This window comes from Rosa rugosa, chromosome 4 (assembly GCF_958449725.1).
Source record: "Rosa rugosa chromosome 4, drRosRugo1.1, whole genome shotgun sequence".
Lineage (NCBI taxonomy): Eukaryota > Viridiplantae > Streptophyta > Magnoliopsida > Rosales > Rosaceae > Rosa > Rosa rugosa.
In genome coordinates, this window is record NC_084823.1 from 8,965,420 (window position 1) to 8,984,563 (window position 19,144).

Below are 19,144 nucleotides of genomic sequence, written 5' to 3' on the forward strand. Positions count from 1 at the left end.
ATAAGGCAAGACTTGTTGCAAAGGGATATACTCAAACATATGACGTGGATTATGAGGAGACCTTTGCTCCAGTAGCAAAGATTAATACTGTTTGAGTGTTGATGTCTCTAGCAGCTAATCTAGATTGGCCTTTGCAACAGTTTGATGTAAAGAATGCCTTTTTACATGGAGAACTATCTGAAGAAGTCTATATGGATCTACCACCAGGATATGAGGCAAGCACAAGAGATAGATTTGTGTGTAAGTTAAATAAGTCCTTGTATGGACTCAAACAATCACCACGAGCTTGGTTTGGAAGATTCTCTCAAGCTATGCGTCGTTTTGGGTACAAGCAGAGCAACTCTGACCATACATTGTTTCTGAAACGCAGTGAAGGTAAATTAACTGCCTTGATTATTTATGTTGATGATATGATAATTACTAGTGATAATTCAGAGGAGGTTGAAAGATTAAAAGATCTGCTTGCATCAGAGTTTGAGATGAAAGATCTTGGTTCTCTTAAATATTTTTTGGGGATTGAGGTCGCCAGGGGGAGTTCAGGAATTTTCTTGTGCCAGAGAAAATATGTGCTTGATTTGTTGACAGAGACAGGAATGCTAGGGTGTAGACCTGCTGATACTCCTATTGAGCAGAATCATAAACTGGCTGAGTACCCTAATCAAACTCTTACAAAGAAGGCTCGCTATCAAAGATTAGTTGGCAGATTAATTTATCTCTCACATACTCGGCCAGACATTGCATATGCAGTTAGTGTTGTGAGTCAATTCATGCATAATCCAAGTGAAACTCATATGGAAGCTGTGATCCGTATTCTGAGGTATTTAAAGTCTGCACCTGGAAAAGGCTTGATGTTTTCAAAGCATAATCATCTGGATATTAGTGGTTATACAAATGCAGACTGGGCAGGTTGTGTTACAGATAGAAAATCCACTTCTGGTTACTTTACTTTTGTAGGTGGTAATCTTGTTACTTGGAGAAGTAAGAAACAAAAGGTTGTGGCAAGGTCAAGTGCTGAAGCAGAGTATAGAGGTATGACTCATGGAGTTTGTGAATTACTTTGGTTGAGAAATTTACTTCGTGATTTGGGATTTAAACCCAAAAGAGCCATGGATTTGTATTGTGATAATAAGGCAGCGGTGGATATTGCTCACAACCCAGTTCAACATGACAGAACTAAGCATGTTGAGGTTGACAGACATTTCATTAAAGAGAAGCTTGATGCTAAGCTTATCTCTTTTCCGTTTGTCCACTCAGAAGAACAGTTAGCTGATGTTCTCACGAAGGCAGTATCGAGCAAGGCATTTCATGACTTACTTGACAAGTTGGGCATTCGTGATCTGTATGCGCCAACTTGAGGGGGAGTGTTGGCGTGAGTCATACTTACCTTATTTATGTAGATATTCTGTAATATTATGTGATCTGTAATATTCTGTAATATCTGTAGTATTATTAGATTTACTACTTGCCTTAGAAGTAGTACTTGTCTTATTAGGCACAATTGTAATTTGTATATAATTCCTTCTTGTAAGGTGAATGAGATATCGAAGTTATTCAGCCAAAATTATCTCTTGTTTTTCGTTATATCTGACTATAGTTTGCTGTAAGTCTTCTGTTTGTCTGAAAGGAAAATGATCTCTTCCATATTGCCACCGTACGTGTAGTTCTGTCAATTTTTTGCCGTCTGAACTTCATGATCAGTTGAGTTGACTGCTTTTGCTTTTGATTTTTTTTTTTTTTACACACAAAGAGGATCAAAGGATTTCACTCCTGCCCCCATGATGACTCGAACCCATGACTTCGTACATAGGTAGTGGGTGCTCTAACCACTTAGCTAACACCACTTCGTCTGCTTTTGCTTTTGATTGGTTTTGAAGGTATATGAGAAGAGGTACGAGAGCATGGAGAAGATGGAGTGTCAAGGCTAATTTGGGAATTTTTGCTTGCATGTGGGGCCCACAGAAGCTGAGTTGGCATGCTATGTCAGCAAGTTAACGCCTCCAATTAACAGGCTATTGACGAAATGATCAATTGGATGAAAAATAAGAGTGCAGGGGTATTTTTGATGAAATTAGAAGCCAGAGACTGAATTTATTTTGGACCTAAAGTACAAGGTAGTAACCAGTATTTAGCCCTTTAGAAAATATAAAGTCATTCCTCTACAAAGTCTACTATCATCTTACAAAAAGCTATTGCTAGTAAAAAGAAACCGAACCACTGAGTAAGTTACAGACATCCCCAAAGCTAAATCGAGTCTCACCATTGTCGTACCACTCTATTATCCTCAAATCGAGTCTCACCAAAATTGATTATCGCCAAGATGACCACCGCCTAAGGCCCGGATGAACACTACTCCTGTCCCATCTTTCAAAGCCAAAGGGAAAGGAAATCACTACCACCATTGCCATCGTAGTTGCAATGCTAATTCTTTTTTCTTTTCTTTTTTGTAAGGTTAGGCTCATATCCATTGAAGAAAAAAAAACCAACCACCATTGCCAAAGTCACCAAAACAAGCCAAGATCACCACCTTCAACACTCAAAGGAAGCCGAAAACCAAAACTAGACAAATGAAGAGCTATGAGCCGATCAACCCAATTATGAACAATAACACCATGAAACAAAGCCAAGGAGAGAGATTCTAGAAATGATGCTAGAACCCACCCGATTGCGTTAACTAACTGTGTGTCTGGTACGCGGCTACAAACACATCACCGAGCTTCCCTAATAAACCCTAACAAAAATCTTTATAGTTAATGAGAGGGGGAATGATTTGTCCCTTCATTGTAACATAGGATTTTCTTTTTATTTAGCTAGTATCAAATAAATTCTCCTTTCAAACTTTGCAGATTAGAGTAACTTCAAAGTCGGTTGCGCGTCGGAGAAAAAATAAGACAAACTTCGGTCACACGAATTGGCCCACAACTTGTGCAACATGTCAGACTAATTCAAAGATGGTGTTCGTTAGAGAGAAAAGAAGGAAAATCTCGGTCACGCCTCACAACTCTTGCAGTGTGTCAGACCAATCCAGAAATTGGTCACCAGAGAGAAAAAAGAAAAAAAAAAAAACAAAATTCTGTCACACAAACCGGTCCTACAACTTGTGCAACATGTCAGTTAAGGCTCACAGTGCCAACAAGGACTTGAACGACTAATGTTTGAGTCATTTGGCGATCAATCTATCAACCAGATTCTATTAGCGTTAAGAAGACGACCTTTTTAAATATTAATGAGAATTGAATATATGTGGCTATAAATGCAGCCAAACGAAACCAATTAAGTTAGTAAGAATTGACGATTGTCCTGTCCACCAAACTCTATTATCACTAAGAAGACTAGCTTTTTTTTATTATTAATGAGAATTAAATTTTGGGTGGCTACCCCTCAAGGTTTAATTATAACAAGTCATGAATTGCTAAATTTTTTGGACAACCACGAATTGAAGTTTGTGTTAGGCACATTAAAGTACCATTTTGAAAGATAAGTGGTACCTTAAAAAGTTAATGCAACAATTGATGGCTACAAAGAAAGAAAGAAAAAATATTGTGTATGGCTATGTCAAGTTGTCAACAATGTATCTCTCTCCTATTCACATGAAAACGAACCGTGCACTTGTATGGTCCTATTTGGAAAGAAATTCTACTCTTACTCGGAAACCATAGATATGAAATAAGAGACCACACAGCCGTGACACTAGTCCCTCAAATAAATAACGCTCTCTCCTCAATTCTTCAGGCAACCCCAACTAATACCAGTTATGGGTACAAGTATGAAGTATGAAGTATGAAGTATGAAGTATGAAGTATGTATATGACTGATCTTTTATTTTTTGTTTTATATTATTTTTGTTTTGTAGAAGAAGAGCCCTGGGTGGATGTAATTCCCAATACATATATGCGTGTTCAATAGGTTTTCCTTTTTTCTTTATTGCTGATTTACTTGCTCCGGCTCAAAGTAATCATGATGTGAGACTGAGACTAAGTACGTTTCCCAGCCCCCATTTACAGCAAACGATATGACAGGTGAAAGAAGTTGATTGATTAGGAGAGTCAGTCAGAGATGGGGATTATAATAAGCGCCAACATGGCTTGCTCTAATTGCCGCAAGCGTAGGTGTCACAGTGGCAATCACCAAAAGAAACAGTCCCTCCCCACTACCCTATTTGGTTCTGTAATCGAAACAGACAATCTGAAGGTATAGACAGTTGGAACAGTAGTGGTGAAGATGAGTTGGGAAAAGTGAGGGAATGTCATATCTTGGACCTCAAATTTAAGGGTAAGGGTTATAATTGCAATTAGTATGAAATTTGGGGTAATTAAAATTAGTGTTCTACCTACCCCAGATATAAGTCCTTATATGGAAGAAAGAGATCTTCATCTTTTCGAGGATGAACACTTGTGAGTATGTTTTTTACTGGTCTTCTCTTGTTCTTCTTCTTGCATGTTTGGGTTGTAGAAGTTTGAGGTGTCTTCTTGCAACAGAGCTAGCTTGATTGCTTTGCATTGCATCTGCATGGTATGAAGGTAACACTAATATTTCATTCACAAAGAATTTAGATTGTTTCACGTATGTTTTGGGTTAGATCTTGTTGTAGAAGTTGACTGATTAGTGAGTTGTTTTGCTGGCTTGTGGGTTTTTAGGGTCTAGATAAAGGAAGAGAAGGGATCATGAAGAACAAGAAGAAGAAGAGGGTGGAGGAGGAAGACAAGGATTCAGAGGATTGGTGCTTCTGCTGCTATGATGGTGGAGATCTTATGATTTGCGACCACAAGTGAGTTCCTCTTTTTTCTTCTCCTCAATTTGGGTCTATAATATCCATGTAATTTTTGGAATGAATTGCTTAAGCTAATCCTGGCCATCCATGAAGCTACTACAAGAAAGAACAGAGTCAAAGAATATCCTTCTCTCTGACTCCGACTCTGACTCTGTTCTGGTCAAACAAAGATACACAAACCTCTACTTGGGCCCTTTTGACTAAGCCAGGCCTAACCAGGCTGGCCCAAGTGCTAGAGATACCTTGTTTTTGAAGGAATCTTAGATATTTATATTACCTAAAATAGTTGCCAAAGAGAATTGCATATCTCTTTGGGTTGAATTGCGCTCCAAAACTACAGAGCAAATTACTGAGATGACATTGATCCACTTTTTCATGATATGATTACTACTATCATGGTATCATTAGTGTTTTGTGTTTCCAAAACTAAATGCCTAACAATGTCTGTATTATAAACATTATAATTTTTCAAATATCTGAGGTAAATACATTGCATCATTTAGCAACGCATCATATTTAATAGAAGCTTCATTATCATCAGCACTGCCACTATTGTATCTTTTGTTATTTTTCAACCTATTGTATTTATTCTTTGATGACAATCATGCACCATCTGTTGTATTTTCTGTTTCTTTTTTAATGCTTATTAACACATTTACTTATATCAGGAGTTGCTTAAAAGTGTATCATCCAGGATGCGTAGGAAAAAAGAAAAACTCCATGTACTCTGGAAAGCGCTGGACTTGTAGTAAGAAACTTAACTTGCTGAAGATTAGTATTTATGTTGACTCACCATTTGTTTAATATTCCAAAATGCTCATATGTTGACTCACCATTTGATTTTCAGGTAGGCATTCTTGTGTAGTGTGCTCTGGTACCTCAAGGTTTTATTGCCTTTGTTGTCCACATGCATTATGTAGAGATTGCATAGGTGCTTCTGAACTTGCACTACTAAGGGGGAAGAATGGCTTGTGCAAGAGCTGTGTAAAGCGTATTCTGCTGGCAAAAGAAAACTCAGAATATGGTTTAGAGGGAGTAAGTTAAATAATCCTACTTTTTATCAATTTTTAGCAATGTTGTTTACTTGTGCCATTGAGCAGTGAATTCATGCTCATTTGATCATTACTTTTTCTTCATCTTTTATTCATTTGGAATTTCCACATAAATAAAGTCCTGTTTGGGTTAGCTCGGTACTCATATAGATGGTTGTATCCTTTAAGATCTCTCTCATTGGTATAGTACCAGTTCCCACCAAGATGGACAGTTTTTGAGTATCACTTTTTGGTCAGCTAGCTTTTATTATGTATTATTTTATTAAATATAGGGTCATTGTTACCGTTTCGTTAGAGTTATTTTTGATAATAACTTGACTAAAAAGGTAACAAAAGTTATTGAATCTTGCTGTTGTTACTATCGAGAGGGCACACAGATACTCAATTCATTATTATAGGTAATGAAACTAGGAAAAGCGGACAGCAAACCAGTAATAATCACACTTGGGCTGTAGCTATTCAAACTCAAATACATATTTCGGAAAATAATGATAATTTCGAGTGATACAGGATGTACTAGAAATGTACAGTGACGTCAGATACAGATGTACATGGTATAATGAGTTATACAGCGTGTACTACAGATGAAAAAGAAGCCAGATAAGGATAAAGAATCACCTACCTACCGAAAATCTCTATGACTTGTGAATGCAATTTGAAAGGGTTTCTAGATCTTCTCTCATCGGAAAGTTCTAGGTGAGCAGGAGAGACCTTGTATTGTCTTGTCTTGTCTGCAACCCATAAATTTTACCTCTTTATAAACCCAGGTAATTATTTTCAATGGATCTGAACTTTAATTTACTTCATTAGAGTTTTCCTCGGATTTCCTTACGGATATTGAAATCTATTACAGATATGTTTTTCATGAAAAGAATAGATTCTTACAATTAGGAATTGTTCTACTTGATATAGGTTACAGAATCTAAATTATTGATTTATTTTTTAGCTCAGAGTGGAAGATAAGGCATCTGTTTTGATTCAGATTTGGTCTCTTCGTTGTATTATATATCATGGGTGTGGTAGCTTGCGTTATCCTAATTTCTGATTCTATAGCATGTAGATTTCCTGGTTAATGTTCTTTTTGTGGTTTTATGTTGTTGAATTTCAGGAGAAAATAGACTTAGAGGATCAAGATGAATGGCTATTCAAAGAATATTGGGAGATCGTAAAGGAAAAGGAAGGATTGACTTCAGGCGATGTTTATTCAGCAAATGCCGATTTAAAGAAGAGAGAAAATCAAAGCTGCAGATTCTTACCTATAAATATTAGTGAGAGTGACAAAAGTAAGGACTTGACAATGTCAGATAGCGACACTAGTGGCACTGGTGTTACAGAAATTCAGAAGCCAATGAGATTAAGAAAGGGATCTAAGCGACTAGAGTTTATAGGATGGGGTTCTAAACCTCTCATTGAGTTTCTAAGATCCATTGGGAAGGATACAACTGAGAAGATATCCCAGCTTGATTTGGACAATATTATCTGTAACTACATCAGAGATAAAGAGCTTTATGTGACCAAAGACAAGAGAAAGGCTCTATGTGATCAAAGTCTGCGATCCATTTTCAGAACGAAATTTGTATTCCTGGTAAGGATATATGGTCTTCTAGGGGAACATCTTGTCGAGAACATAACAGAGGATAGTGGAAGCGAGGATGAGGAAGAAATCAAATTGGAAGATAAGAACAATGGTACTACGCATGAACGCAAGAAGAGAAGAGTGAGCTCTGATACAACCATAGCATCTGATGAAAAGAAAGCAAGTCCTAGATTCCAAAAGAGCTGTTTCGCATCTATTATCCCTGAGAATATGAAGCTTGTTTACATAAAGAGGAGCTTACTGGAAAAGCTACTGAAGGAGCCTGATCATTCGGAAAGCAAGGTACTAGGGAGTTTTGTGAGAGTGAAAAATAACCCCCTAGACTACCTTCAGAGAAATACTCACCAATTTTCACAAGTTAAAGGTATTGTGTACTATGCAGTCAATATCATATGATGCATTCTGTTACTAATGTTAGATTGAATAAATGTCAGCCTTGTACTTTGAATGTTTGGATGCTTTGCCAATGAAAACTTGGTGATGTATCTATGATTGAATTATTAGCCAAAAGCCATCTTTGATTGGATATGACCCTAATGAGAATATCACAAAAATATTGATCTTCAGTAAAGGAGATGTAATCTTGATACCTCCATTGGCCTTTTTTTTTTTTTTTGGCCAATACCTCCATTGGCTTTTAAGTGCACTGAGAGTCTTTGGTTTGCTCTGTACTATTTTCTTGCAGGCATAAAGGAAATCTCAGCAACCAATGGTGAGGGCAATAAAATTCTCCTGCAACTTTCCTATTTTGGAAACGATATTCCCCTTTCTCTGCTTTCAGATTCTAACTTCAGTCAGGTAATTGGTGTGTTGGAAGTCTTCACTTTTCCAAATTACAAAGCTGACACTATTAATTTTAATGTCTACATAATCTCCATAGAAAGCTGGGAATGCAACTTTTCAAGCATCAGTATGTTAGATATTTGGTTCTTGATATGAAATTCTTAGAGCACTTGTGACAAATGCAATCTTATGTTTAATTATCTTGAGTAAGGATTAACCTTAAAAAAACATTTGGTGAGTGGTTATGCATACATGGACATGTATGTTGTCTTTATTGCACTTTATTTGCAATTTTTCATGTAATCTTTCTCACCATCCTCCTGCATCTATATAAATTACATACTTAGATTGGGAGACAGTTAATATTTCATACTTTCTCCAAATTTTCTTGTGCTTACTATACTTACATTATTTATTAATGTATAAATATCTTATAATTTCTGAAAACATAAAAATTGTTTTGCTGCTTTGGTAATAAAAATATTGATCGGAAATTTCCCTCCATTCATGGAATTCCACCTTACTTTTTGCAGGAAGAGTGTGAAGATTTGTGCCAAAACGTGGCAAATGGCTATCTAAAGAAACCTACAGTTGTAAGTTCCAGTTTCTCTTGTTACAGATTTTATTGGTTTGAATATATAGTGAGCATCCTTTCAGTTTTCTTTTGTTTTCCTTCTATATAGTTTTCCTTTTCGGGTTTTTGGCAAATAACTTGTAATGGTTTATCATGAAGATTTCACTTCTGAGCTTGTTCTGTGGAAAAAACTCCACGGTGGTTTATCAACTTTTTACTGTGTCAAGACCTTGACCCGAGTGACTTCCAGCTTTTATTTGGAAAAAACGTATGTACCATATATTCATAGTTATTTCTCACAATCTTGACCCAAGTTCATTGTTTAATAGGTTGAGTTTGAAAAGAAGGCAAGAGAACTGCATCAGGACATAACTAAGCATGTAGGTGTTTCTAATTGATATTAGCTTCTTGCGTCTTTCACCTATCTTATGCTTAATTCTTTGGACTATCTTGCCAACCTTAATGCGAATGTATTGCACTTCACCTTTTCTGATCCTTTTTGCATCTTATGGAAATATTGCTGTCAGTGGATTGAAAAGGAGTTGGTGAGATTGCAGAATTGTGTTGATTGGGCAAATGAGAAGGGATGGAGAAGAGAATATCCTTCCATAGTATTTATGATTTCTTTTTTCATCATTTTGATGCTAATTAATTTTGATGTTTTATAATGATGAATAGACACATTACACTTGCAGTCAACAGTAAATGAGCACCATAACTTTCTTGCTATTTTTGCAACTGTTTCATTCAGTCCAAGGTTTTTGAATTTTGCATTGTTATTAGGAAGAATATGGTAAGCTTGATATAAATTGGTAATCGAATCCCTCAAACCTAAAGCTCTCTGGAGAGTTAGCTTACCAACAAATTAGGACAGTGTGGAAATGTTTAGTGTAAATTGTAGATACACTATCTTATCCCCATTTCGTCAAGCTTAATATATATATGGATTGTGTGATGTTAGTTTTCAAGTATTTCATTTTTTTTTTTTTGAAAAAATCTGGCTTAGTTATTGATGCATCTTTTTTATGTAAAATATCTGGTTTCTATCTCTATGTCTGAAAAAATGATAGTGAACCTGAACCTTAACCAATTTGTGTTAAACGCTGGATGAATATCTGGACCAGAGAGAGCTACTAAAGAAACCATCTGAACAGGAGCGACTATTAAAGCAGATGCCAGAGGTCATTGCTGAGGTTATAGATCTTGAATCCGGTTCTGGGTCTACGGACTCATTGGTGATCAACAAGGCATAAAGTGTTGGATTCAATCTATATTGTTGTACTGGAAATGTTACTAATGTGGTGAATGAGGCTGCAAGTTCAGTTTTGGTTCTTGGCTATAACTTGACTTGAGCAATTTATAGGCCCAAGATTTTCTTTTTTAATTTTTCTTTTTTCTTTTAGTGAGCTTGGTATGGTTCATGGATGTTTCATTGACTATATGTTTGCTATGATTTATGAGCGGGTTGTTATAGTATCTTTTGGTATGAGTTTAGGGTACAATGTGTTTCGCTGATTCTGCTTTTAGAAAACAGATTTGGACTTGCCTTGAATGGTTGATTTTCATTTATGAGCGACTTGTAACCAAATTAGAAATAGTGAAACACAGAATAAGTTATGTGCAAGATTGAATTATAGAAAGTATCTATCATTTGAATTGCAGTAGTGGTTTCAGGTGATAGGTAATGGCACATGAGACATGTCAGAAATACTTTTATCACGGACTCATTTGCTCATATTGGCATGCATCAGCAGAACTTGGATTTCACCCAAGCCATTCAACATCTTCTCACTGTGAGGAAGTGCAAGTGTTTGCACAAGGTTTGGAGTTTGAGAGGACAAGGAGCTGGTCCAAAAAATGCTACACCATTCTTGGGGTTAGGACACAACAATAAATTTGGGTTATAGCAAGAACATCAATATAATTTCTGACATTCTTGCATGGCAAGAGTGGATGATGACTCCACACACATCAACCACCTATTCTTATTTTTTTTCGCTAATATGTTTAGACCATGAGTTTCTTTGCAGGCATTATGTTTACATCAAACAAATATAAGTAATTATTTTCATGTAGTAATAATATTCATCTTATATTCAGTAACATTTGAAATGCGTCTAAAAGTGAATTCATATAGCAATAATGTTTTGCTTGGATTAGTATTACCAAGCTACTGATGATCCTTCTTAATGAGAAGATGGTGAATGGCTTGGTTAAAAACTAAAAAGTGATTTTTTTTTTTTGTTAAGATTGATGCATATAAGTTGAACATGAATTTTGTGTATTGTATATCTTGACTGTTATAAAAATTAAGCAACTCAGATAAAACTGTAGACCAAATTTGCGTCGCTAATTTATCGCTTGCAAAAATATTTACTTAAGAACAAAATTGGGTTTCGTTTTCAATTTTTTGTGGTATACAATGATATATAGTTATGAAAATACATAATTATTTTCGTAAAAAAAATTAATATTTAAATAATCTTCCAAATAGTAAGTAACTTGTTGATTGGGTGTGTGTGTTTGGTGGGGTAGTAAGGCTTTGGTCTCATATATAAGAGGTCAGGAGTTCGAGTCCCATCAAGGGTGGGAATGAGGTGGGGTTTTTTTTTTTTAAAAAAAGTAACTTGTTGATTAGCCGGCTTAATTAACACTATGAAAAGACATGCTCACCTAAGAGATAGTTTTTAAGGGTCTGTAGACAAGTGAATCTGACGGCTGAAAATAAATGCACAGTTTTAAGTTATTATAATTTCTGCTTTTATATTTAATACATGTGGTTAAAATGCATTTGTCCCTCACAGTCGCTTAAAACTGTCTCTTCGGTGAGCAAATCTGACACTATGAATGTGATGAGTATAAATTTTTCTCACATCAAAGATGAATTTGGTAGGGATAGGACGTGGCTAAAAGAGAAAATTGGTTAAGAGGGAACAAAAATAGAAACTTTTCTTTTCCCTTCAAATTTAAATTTCTGTTTTTTTTTTTTGAAATTCTAATTTTGAGTTTGAAAAAGTTCCCTAACGTTCGTTTTGTGTGACGTGGCAAAATTGAATCAGATGCTTCCCTCCTGGTAGAGGTATTGTAATAAAGCCTCTCTGACTCTCTCTCAGTCCATGTAAACGAATCCAAAGCTCACTCTTCTTCACTTCAACCTTCAGATCCGGTCCATTACAGCCTTCGCCGACTCCATTAGGGTTTCAACTTTCGCTTCCTTCTCACTAATCGATCCAATTTCCAACAACAGATGATGAAGAAGGCCAACCGCCGCTCCAAGCAGACCGCCGACGCGTCCGCCGCCGCCGACGATTGCGAGAACCGAGTTCGCCAACTCGAAATCGAAAACAAAGCCTTTCAGGTCACTACTTCGATCTCTTCGTTTTCGTTTTTCGTTTCAATTTGGAGAATCTGTTTGGTTTCGGAGAAAATTTGGGGGAAAATTGAGCTGATTTCGTTCTGGATGAGCTTGATCTGGTACGGTTTAGTTTCGGAATCAGTGTTATGCATGTGGATTGTGTTTAGCTTGTGAGAAATGTAGTAAAAGAGTTGGATTTGAGTATCTCAGTCTATATCTGAGTGATGTTGATCTTAAACATGTAAGAATTTGGTTTTGGTTTTGGTTAACTGTGAAAGTTTCTTAATTTTCTACGGTGAAAATTAGCAGAAGGAGGTTGAGGAGCTGAGATACAAGCTTGCAAATGTTTCATCTACTAGTGGTGTGGAGAACAGTGCTCAGAAACTCAGAGAAAACTACCTGCAGAAGTTGACTTTCCTCGAAGATCAGGTGGATTTTGTGTTAGATGTTGTGAGGGTTTGTTTGGTGCTAGTATTGCACGTTCTGTGTCTGATAAAATACATTGGTGCAGGTTACGGTGTTGACGAGGAAGCTAGATGCTCAATCTCAACTCTCAACCCAAAGAAGAAGAGGGGACGAGTCAGCAAAGCCGTTCCAGTTTGAGATTCAGAGATTGAAGGCTCAGAAGGTGACACTTATCTTATCAATTGTGCTTGTTTCTGTGAAATATAGTTAAGTTTTGTGCTTCCGCTGTTAACAAAATTTGTGATGATTAGGTTCAAATGCAATGTAAGATGAAACTAGAATCTGTGCAGTTCAGATTGCATAAAGCTTTGTTGGACAAGGAAGTTCTTCAGGTATATGCATGCTGGTTTACAATTGCCTTTTTCATGCTCTTTCACTTATATATCTAGGAGTGTAAACTATGGTTCAGACATCTTGAATCAGTAGCATTGCATAAATAGGGCTAAGAAATGACCTATAAACCTATCTTCATGGTGTCCATATTCACATAGAAAGCTATGAATCAGCATTACTGTATTTTGTTCCTGACAAATTTACTTATCCACATTTGCACAGCTTAATTGGGAAATGCATTCTTAAGCCTATTTAGCCCTGCATTCAGTTCATTCTAGTATTGAGAGGCATATCACACTGAAGGCAGTTTTTTTGGAGCATGACTGTTTCTATTGTCGTCAGTGGGACTATATGTTTGGATTAAGTGGTGATGCAACGGAGATGTATTGCTCTATTGCACAATTCACCTTTTCATGTAAAGTAATAGCATATACTAAGACTTTGTGAAGCTCAAATGCTCCATACAGATCGAGTTCAGATATGCAGATGCAGCTGACTTTTGTAGCATAGCTTCTGTCTAATATAAAACTTAAGCTATTAATTTGGTATTTTTCTGGAAAAGTCTTAGCTAGTCTATGCTTAACTTATATTATGATGCCAAACTATGAATTTTGTTTTCATTATTCTTTTTCTGGATACGTTTATGCTCCAACAGCTCAAGAAAGAGAGTAGGAAGAATAAACATGAGATGCACAAGCTATTGGCCTCCAATCAAAGACTGAAGACTGTGAGTATATGTTTCCTTTAAGATTAAGATGCTAGATAAAGTTACAGAATGAAATGTTTTGCATCTGAGATTCATCTACAGTATTACTCTGACATTTGGTTCTTCTGCATCAGGTTTTGCGTCGAAAGACTGAAGAAGCATCTGTGGCTACTAAACAGCTGAGACGGCTCTTAGAATCTCGCAAGGCTTTGTTGCTAAAAAGAGGTCAGAACCTACTTGTTGAGTTGGCTTTTGCTTCCTGATAAATTAGTTGTCTTACATTCCTCTGTTGCTTACATAAAAGTTGATATTATTCCCTCATTTTCTTGGTATACAAATGTAGGTGGCAAAAATGGGAATAATACAGCAACTCAGGTACTTGACAACTGAACTGTGGTTAATATTTGTGTGTGTTTTGATGTGTTTGTTGCATACACCCATACGTAGTGTATATTCCTATGGGTAAGTTGATTCACTAATATATTTGTTGTCTTGCATTTTTAACATTTTGTTTACTTTGTTCTTTTCTTTTCTTTTTTTGGGTGTAGTTCATGACTTCCACTTTCTATGAGTCATGGGATTTCATACTGTTCTGGGCTCAAACACGTTAATAGAAATCTTTTATTAAGGGTACTTTAAAATCTATTATAAACTAGAAAAGAGGCAAGAGCATTTTTGAATAATTATATTTTCTTTATAGAGTTACATTCTTCCATTGATTTTATATTGGTTTTTAATAATTTGGTATACAAACAATTTCAAACAGCTGGTGCAGGAAATTGACCATGAGGCTGAAGTCACAGAGCAGTTGAATGACCTATGTGCTATATATGAACGTCAAATAGAAGAGTGAGTATGCTGTTTTCTTCCATGTTTCTCCAACTAGTCTAGTAATAGTTTTCTCATCTCTTCTTGCTATGCAATTGTCTGAAAGGTTTAGTACTTTAGTTCTTGGCTTGGATCAGCACGGATTTTGTTTAATTAAAACAGAAATCAAGTTTATAATATCTGGCATTATGTTTACCAAACATAAAAGGAGTAATTTTCATCTGGTTCATTTAATTTTAAAGTTGACTTGGGTTAAAGAGGACTGTATCGGTTTGATACTTTGGATGGTGCAGTCTTTCCAATCTGTAGTTGTGACTTGTGACTAGTATCTAAAACCAAAATACTTGTGCAGTTCTGAGTAGTGACTAGTATCTAAAACCAAAATACTTGTGCAGTTCTGAGTAGTGTGGTAACACCAAACTGTATTCTTGAAAATTTTATCTTTTCTGATTGCAATCAATCATCAAAACATAACATGTTTGGTTATGAAGAAAATTATAGGCACTAGACATCATCACTGATTCTGGAACTTAGTACTTCTGGTCACTTCCTGACTTGTACTTTAATTTAACTTATATGTTTAAAGGAGACCAGGCCAGTGGGATTAACAAGATTCCTAGAACTAAAAATATACTTTAGATGCAAAATCTAAAGAAGAAGAATCTATCAGTAGATAAATCTCAGGTTTTCTACACCAGAAGAAATTGAGTGCCATTTTTAAAAGTGTAATCAATGGGTCCACTAACATTCTTTCTAAGGTATAAGTGGATTACATTCATGGATCATGCTTTTTTTCTTCATGTAAACAAATTTTAAATATCAACAGACACTTACACTTGGCTTGCTATTTGTTTTAGTTATCTCACTGCATGAAAGATCAAACTTATATTCCTCTCTTTTTTGAAGCATCAATATCATTCATATTCTAAAATGACTGGATGAATAAGCTAGGTTTTGACATTCCAGATATGCATTGTCTATAGGTTTATAGTTTTTGATTCTACAGTTCAGGAATGAGTTGTTCAAATGAAGTTTTTGAAAATATGATGTCAGTTACTTTTGTTTGTTTTATTTATTTTTGGTTTAAACTTTTGTCTTCAGAAGACCTTGAAGTATTCTATTGTTATATGAAGCTTTATGCATGGCTTTAGCATCTAGTAGTGAATTTATTGTGATCTGTTCTTAAGTCTTAGAGTTCATTTGAATGGTTCTGCAGTCTGCTGAACATTTCTTGCTAATTAAGAAAATGCATGTCTCATTTTGGAATGTCTAGGATGTCTGTGAAGTTAATATAAGTGAGAAGCACATGGATAAGAATAACTAGGTTATGACATTGCATAGATGCTAGTAGGTTTTGATTTTATAGTTCAAGAATGCATTGTTCAAATGAAGTTTTCAAAATTTTGCAAGTTCAACCTTAAAAGTATTCTAGTGTGCCATGAACTTTTATGTATGAATGTAGTAGGAGTTATTTGGTTGTGATCTATTCTAAAGTCTTAGAGTATATTTTAATGGCTCTGCTTAAGATTTCTCACTAATAAAGATCATCTCTTGTTTTGGAATGTCTAGGATGGTGGAGGAGGCTGAAAAGCTTAAAGATGAAGTAGAGGCACTGCAACAAGAAAAGTCAAGGTAAGAAGCTATTCTATGAACTTTGTTCCTGCAAGTTCGTCGTAAAACTTGTTCTTAATGGTACTATGTACCATTCTATGCATATGCATTCTGACTGCCATTTTCCCTCTTTCCATCTTAAGGTGCTCATGCCAGGAGAAAGAGGTTGACAGCTTTGAGAAGGATTTAGATATAACAGACCTGAAGGCTCAAGTAGTCAGCCTCAGTAGTATGGTTGAACAATTAAGATTGCACAAGGCTGAGCTTGATCATGGGAAGTCACAGGTTAGCAGAGTTGGATTTGGGCCATGCTTTTATAATTTGAATTTTAACTTATCCTACAGGATTTATGAGTTATTCTAAGCCTCTCAGTTATGTTGTCTGCTAATCAGGGCGTTAGGAGTCAGCATACTGCATCTGTTGGGAGCAGTTACAAGTTAGTGGAGGACATTAGTCCATCTGCATCAGAAAATTCCACAGTTGGAACATCTAAAACGGCAGCTCCAGTTTGCTGCTCATGCACTAAGAATTCTTTGTGCAAGACGATGAAATGCAAATGTCGATCCAAGGGTGGAAGCTGTGGTGCCTCATGTGGCTGTGCAGCATCCAAGTGCAGCAATAGGAAAGCAGTCCCAATCAAGTCGAGTGACTCGCCACTATCAGAGATTGCTAATGGCGTTCTGAATAGTTCAAACACCAGTGAAACAGTGAAGAGTAGCATAGAGGCTTCTGAAGGTGCAATGCTACTTCAGAGTGCACTAGTTCAGAAGCCTGCGAAACCCTTAACTGAAATTGGGAACATATTGGTATGCTTCATTAACCTTTTCGAGGTCCACTTTTTATTCTTAAGAAGCTTAAAATTTTGTAGTATCTGATAAATTAACTTAATTTTCTCTATTGAGAACTTTGCTTCCTGCTCTCTAATGGTGTTCTTACTAATTACTATATGGCCGGGATCTCTCTCGGTTCCTATTTTGACAAACTTTCAGAATTTTTGCTTTAAGGTACCTCTGACCCCTAATAGCTACTTTGTGCTTGCTGGGGTTCATTATCTTTTTTTTTCCTTGCTATAACTGAAAGTTCTAAATCCTACAGGTGAGTACAAATGCTGCAAAACCTGGCCCAAGAAAAAAGGGGAGAAAGCCAGCGATTCAGCTTGTTACTGTAGACCCAATTTCCTCAGTGCCAGTAAATATGGAAGGAAATAACAAATAACAGAAGGTTGGTCCTTTGCGAGTAAATGTCCCTTTTGGATAGTGAATTGATTGAGAAAGTTTTCACACAACAGTGGCTAGAAATTCCCCATTGTCCTTTGATCGTGAAGGCAAACAAAACAGAGCGAGAAATTAACTTTTTGATTTTACAAAATTCAGTGTAAACAATGACATCAAAGCAACTTCAAAAAAATTGGTTGTCTCTTTGGTGTATTTTAATATATGATATATCCATGCATTGTTATGTTTCTTTCTTTCTCTTCTTTATCACAAAGGTTTTGTATGGGCCTCATCGACTATACTTTGGCTGTGAATTTGGTCGACCATATAACCATTAGAAGTTGTCTAATTGTTTACTGCCTCTGAGGTTATTTTCAGCCTAGTGAAATATGGAAATGGTGCTTATGTAAAGCTTCCTACATTGATGAGGTTATAAATGGTGCTGTTTCTATTGAAGAATACGGTAACTAAGAAGTATGATGGGGAGAGAGAGAGAGAGAGATAACACCGCATGTATAGTGGTTCACCTTGCCCTTGAGGCAAGGCTACGTCCACTTAGAGATTTCTACTATGAGTGAGGCCAAGTGACCTTTGTAGTGATACAAGTATAGGGATCATGGATCCATCCTTTCTAAGGAGGGGAGGACTTCCCTTTATAGCTAAAGGAAGTCCCCATCTAGTTTACATTTCCGATGTGGGACAGAATACATATATTTACTTCTCTTGAAGGCCTCTTGGAGAGCATGGGAGGGTGGCCTCCCTACGAGGTACCGGCCGACCTCCACCATGACAACGTAGCTCGGGTGTCGGCCTACCGGATGCATGCCATAGGCGGGGCTAGCCATGTCGTGGGGCCCACCTATGAGGTCGTTGATTATGCTTGGCGGTATGTAATATAAGTGATATCAACAAGTCCCCCAAGTCCCCGAGTAAGAGGCGCTTCTTGGTTGGGGAGTTAAAATGTGATGCCGCCAAGTATAAGTGATGACCTTGTTGAGCGCTATACCCATACTAGTCCCCCAACTCCGTAAGTAAGAAGGGACTCTACGGGTATGTTGGTGCCCCGGGGCCCTCATCAAGCTAGTACCTGCAAATAAGATGAGTGCACACAAAGCATATTGATTGCGCTAGGGCAATCTAAGTGACATTTAAGTCAAATGCATCGAGGTGCATGAATGTTTATGTGAGATGCATGTTACACATGGTGTGGATGCTCATATTATGTAATGTTGACAAACGACGTATAAGTCAAAAATGTATGTGGTTGTGATAGCATACAAAGTGTGTATGATGCATAGATATGTGATGAACGTGATGACGCGTACATAGTGATATGTATATGTTGTATGCACGTGATACATATATGTTAGGATCGGGAGTGTTATTACTCGCCGAGTCCCCCAAGTCACGTAGTTAGTACAATCGAAGTTTAGGACTTGAGTTATGTTCGACGATACCGGTGAGGTTGAGCAAATAGCTCCGGCATCGTAGTATATATTGACAATACTAGCGAGACTATGGCGTGACCATGATAGTCCCCCAAGTATAGGTTAGAGGAAGGATCTCTGACTTACTTAACCCGAACGTATAAGCCATAACCCGATTGTTTGGCTTATGTGCAAAGGGAACGTAAGAGTTGAGCTCGCTCATGTTGAGTGGGTGTGAGTTTTGTCCTATGGTCTTATTAATGGGATGTAAAAGAAATTTAATTGTTGCGATCAACAATAGGTGAAAAATTTCAATATTTCCATTAATAGACCGTAGCACGAAAAGTATGAGCGTGAAGCTCAATGATAGTCCCGGTCGGGAACTACCTCCACTTGTAATAAGTGGTATGAATAAGTCCCCCAAGTATAGA

At 36.7% G+C, this 19,144-nt stretch overlaps 2 protein-coding genes across 3 annotated transcripts; both read left to right on the forward strand.

Moving 5' to 3' along the window:
• Nucleotides 1-3,781: 3,781 nt before the first annotated feature.
• On the forward strand, nt 3,782-10,250 carry LOC133745989 (uncharacterized protein At5g08430-like). Of its 2 annotated transcripts, none has more exons than XM_062174144.1 (11): nt 3,782-4,269; nt 4,450-4,517; nt 4,635-4,765; nt 5,437-5,516; nt 5,616-5,803; nt 6,929-7,781; nt 8,103-8,215; nt 8,734-8,793; nt 9,104-9,154; nt 9,302-9,372; nt 9,877-10,250. In XM_062174144.1, exons 2-11 carry the CDS (start codon nt 4,512-4,514, stop codon nt 10,025-10,027), a joined length of 1,704 nt encoding a protein of 567 aa, XP_062030128.1. In that variant the 5' UTR covers nt 3,782-4,269; nt 4,450-4,511; the 3' UTR covers nt 10,028-10,250. The 2 variants fall into 2 exon arrangements, with proteins under 2 accessions (XP_062030128.1, XP_062030130.1); XM_062174146.1 differs by having other exon boundaries at nt 4,450-4,509.
• Nucleotides 10,251-11,877: 1,627 nt separating this feature from the next.
• On the forward strand, nt 11,878-17,536 carry LOC133745990 (kinesin-like protein KIN-4C). The gene is made up of 12 exons (XM_062174147.1): nt 11,878-12,132; nt 12,439-12,558; nt 12,641-12,757; nt 12,846-12,926; nt 13,583-13,654; nt 13,768-13,858; nt 13,977-14,008; nt 14,400-14,482; nt 16,031-16,093; nt 16,216-16,357; nt 16,465-16,878; nt 17,168-17,536. The coding sequence occupies exons 1-12, from the start codon at nt 12,022-12,024 to the stop codon at nt 17,285-17,287; spliced, it is 1,446 nt and encodes a 481-aa protein (XP_062030131.1). The 5' UTR covers nt 11,878-12,021; the 3' UTR covers nt 17,288-17,536.
• Nucleotides 17,537-19,144: the final 1,608 nt, after the last annotated feature.

Coding starts and splice junctions, on each gene's coding strand:
- LOC133745989 (XM_062174144.1), top strand. Junction 9,155..9,301: donor ATCAGGACATAACTAAGCAT/GTAGGTGTTTCT, acceptor TATTGCTGTCAG/TGGATTGAAAAGGAGTTGGT. Junction 9,373..9,876: donor GAGAAGGGATGGAGAAGAGA/ATATCCTTCCAT, acceptor TTTGTGTTAAAC/GCTGGATGAATATCTGGACC.
- LOC133745990 (XM_062174147.1), top strand. CDS start 12,022: ATGATGAAGAAGGCCAACCGCCGCTCCAAGCAGACCGCCGACGCGTCC. Junction 12,758..12,845: donor AGAGATTGAAGGCTCAGAAG/GTGACACTTATC, acceptor TGTGATGATTAG/GTTCAAATGCAATGTAAGAT. Junction 16,879..17,167: donor CTGAAATTGGGAACATATTG/GTATGCTTCATT, acceptor TAAATCCTACAG/GTGAGTACAAATGCTGCAAA.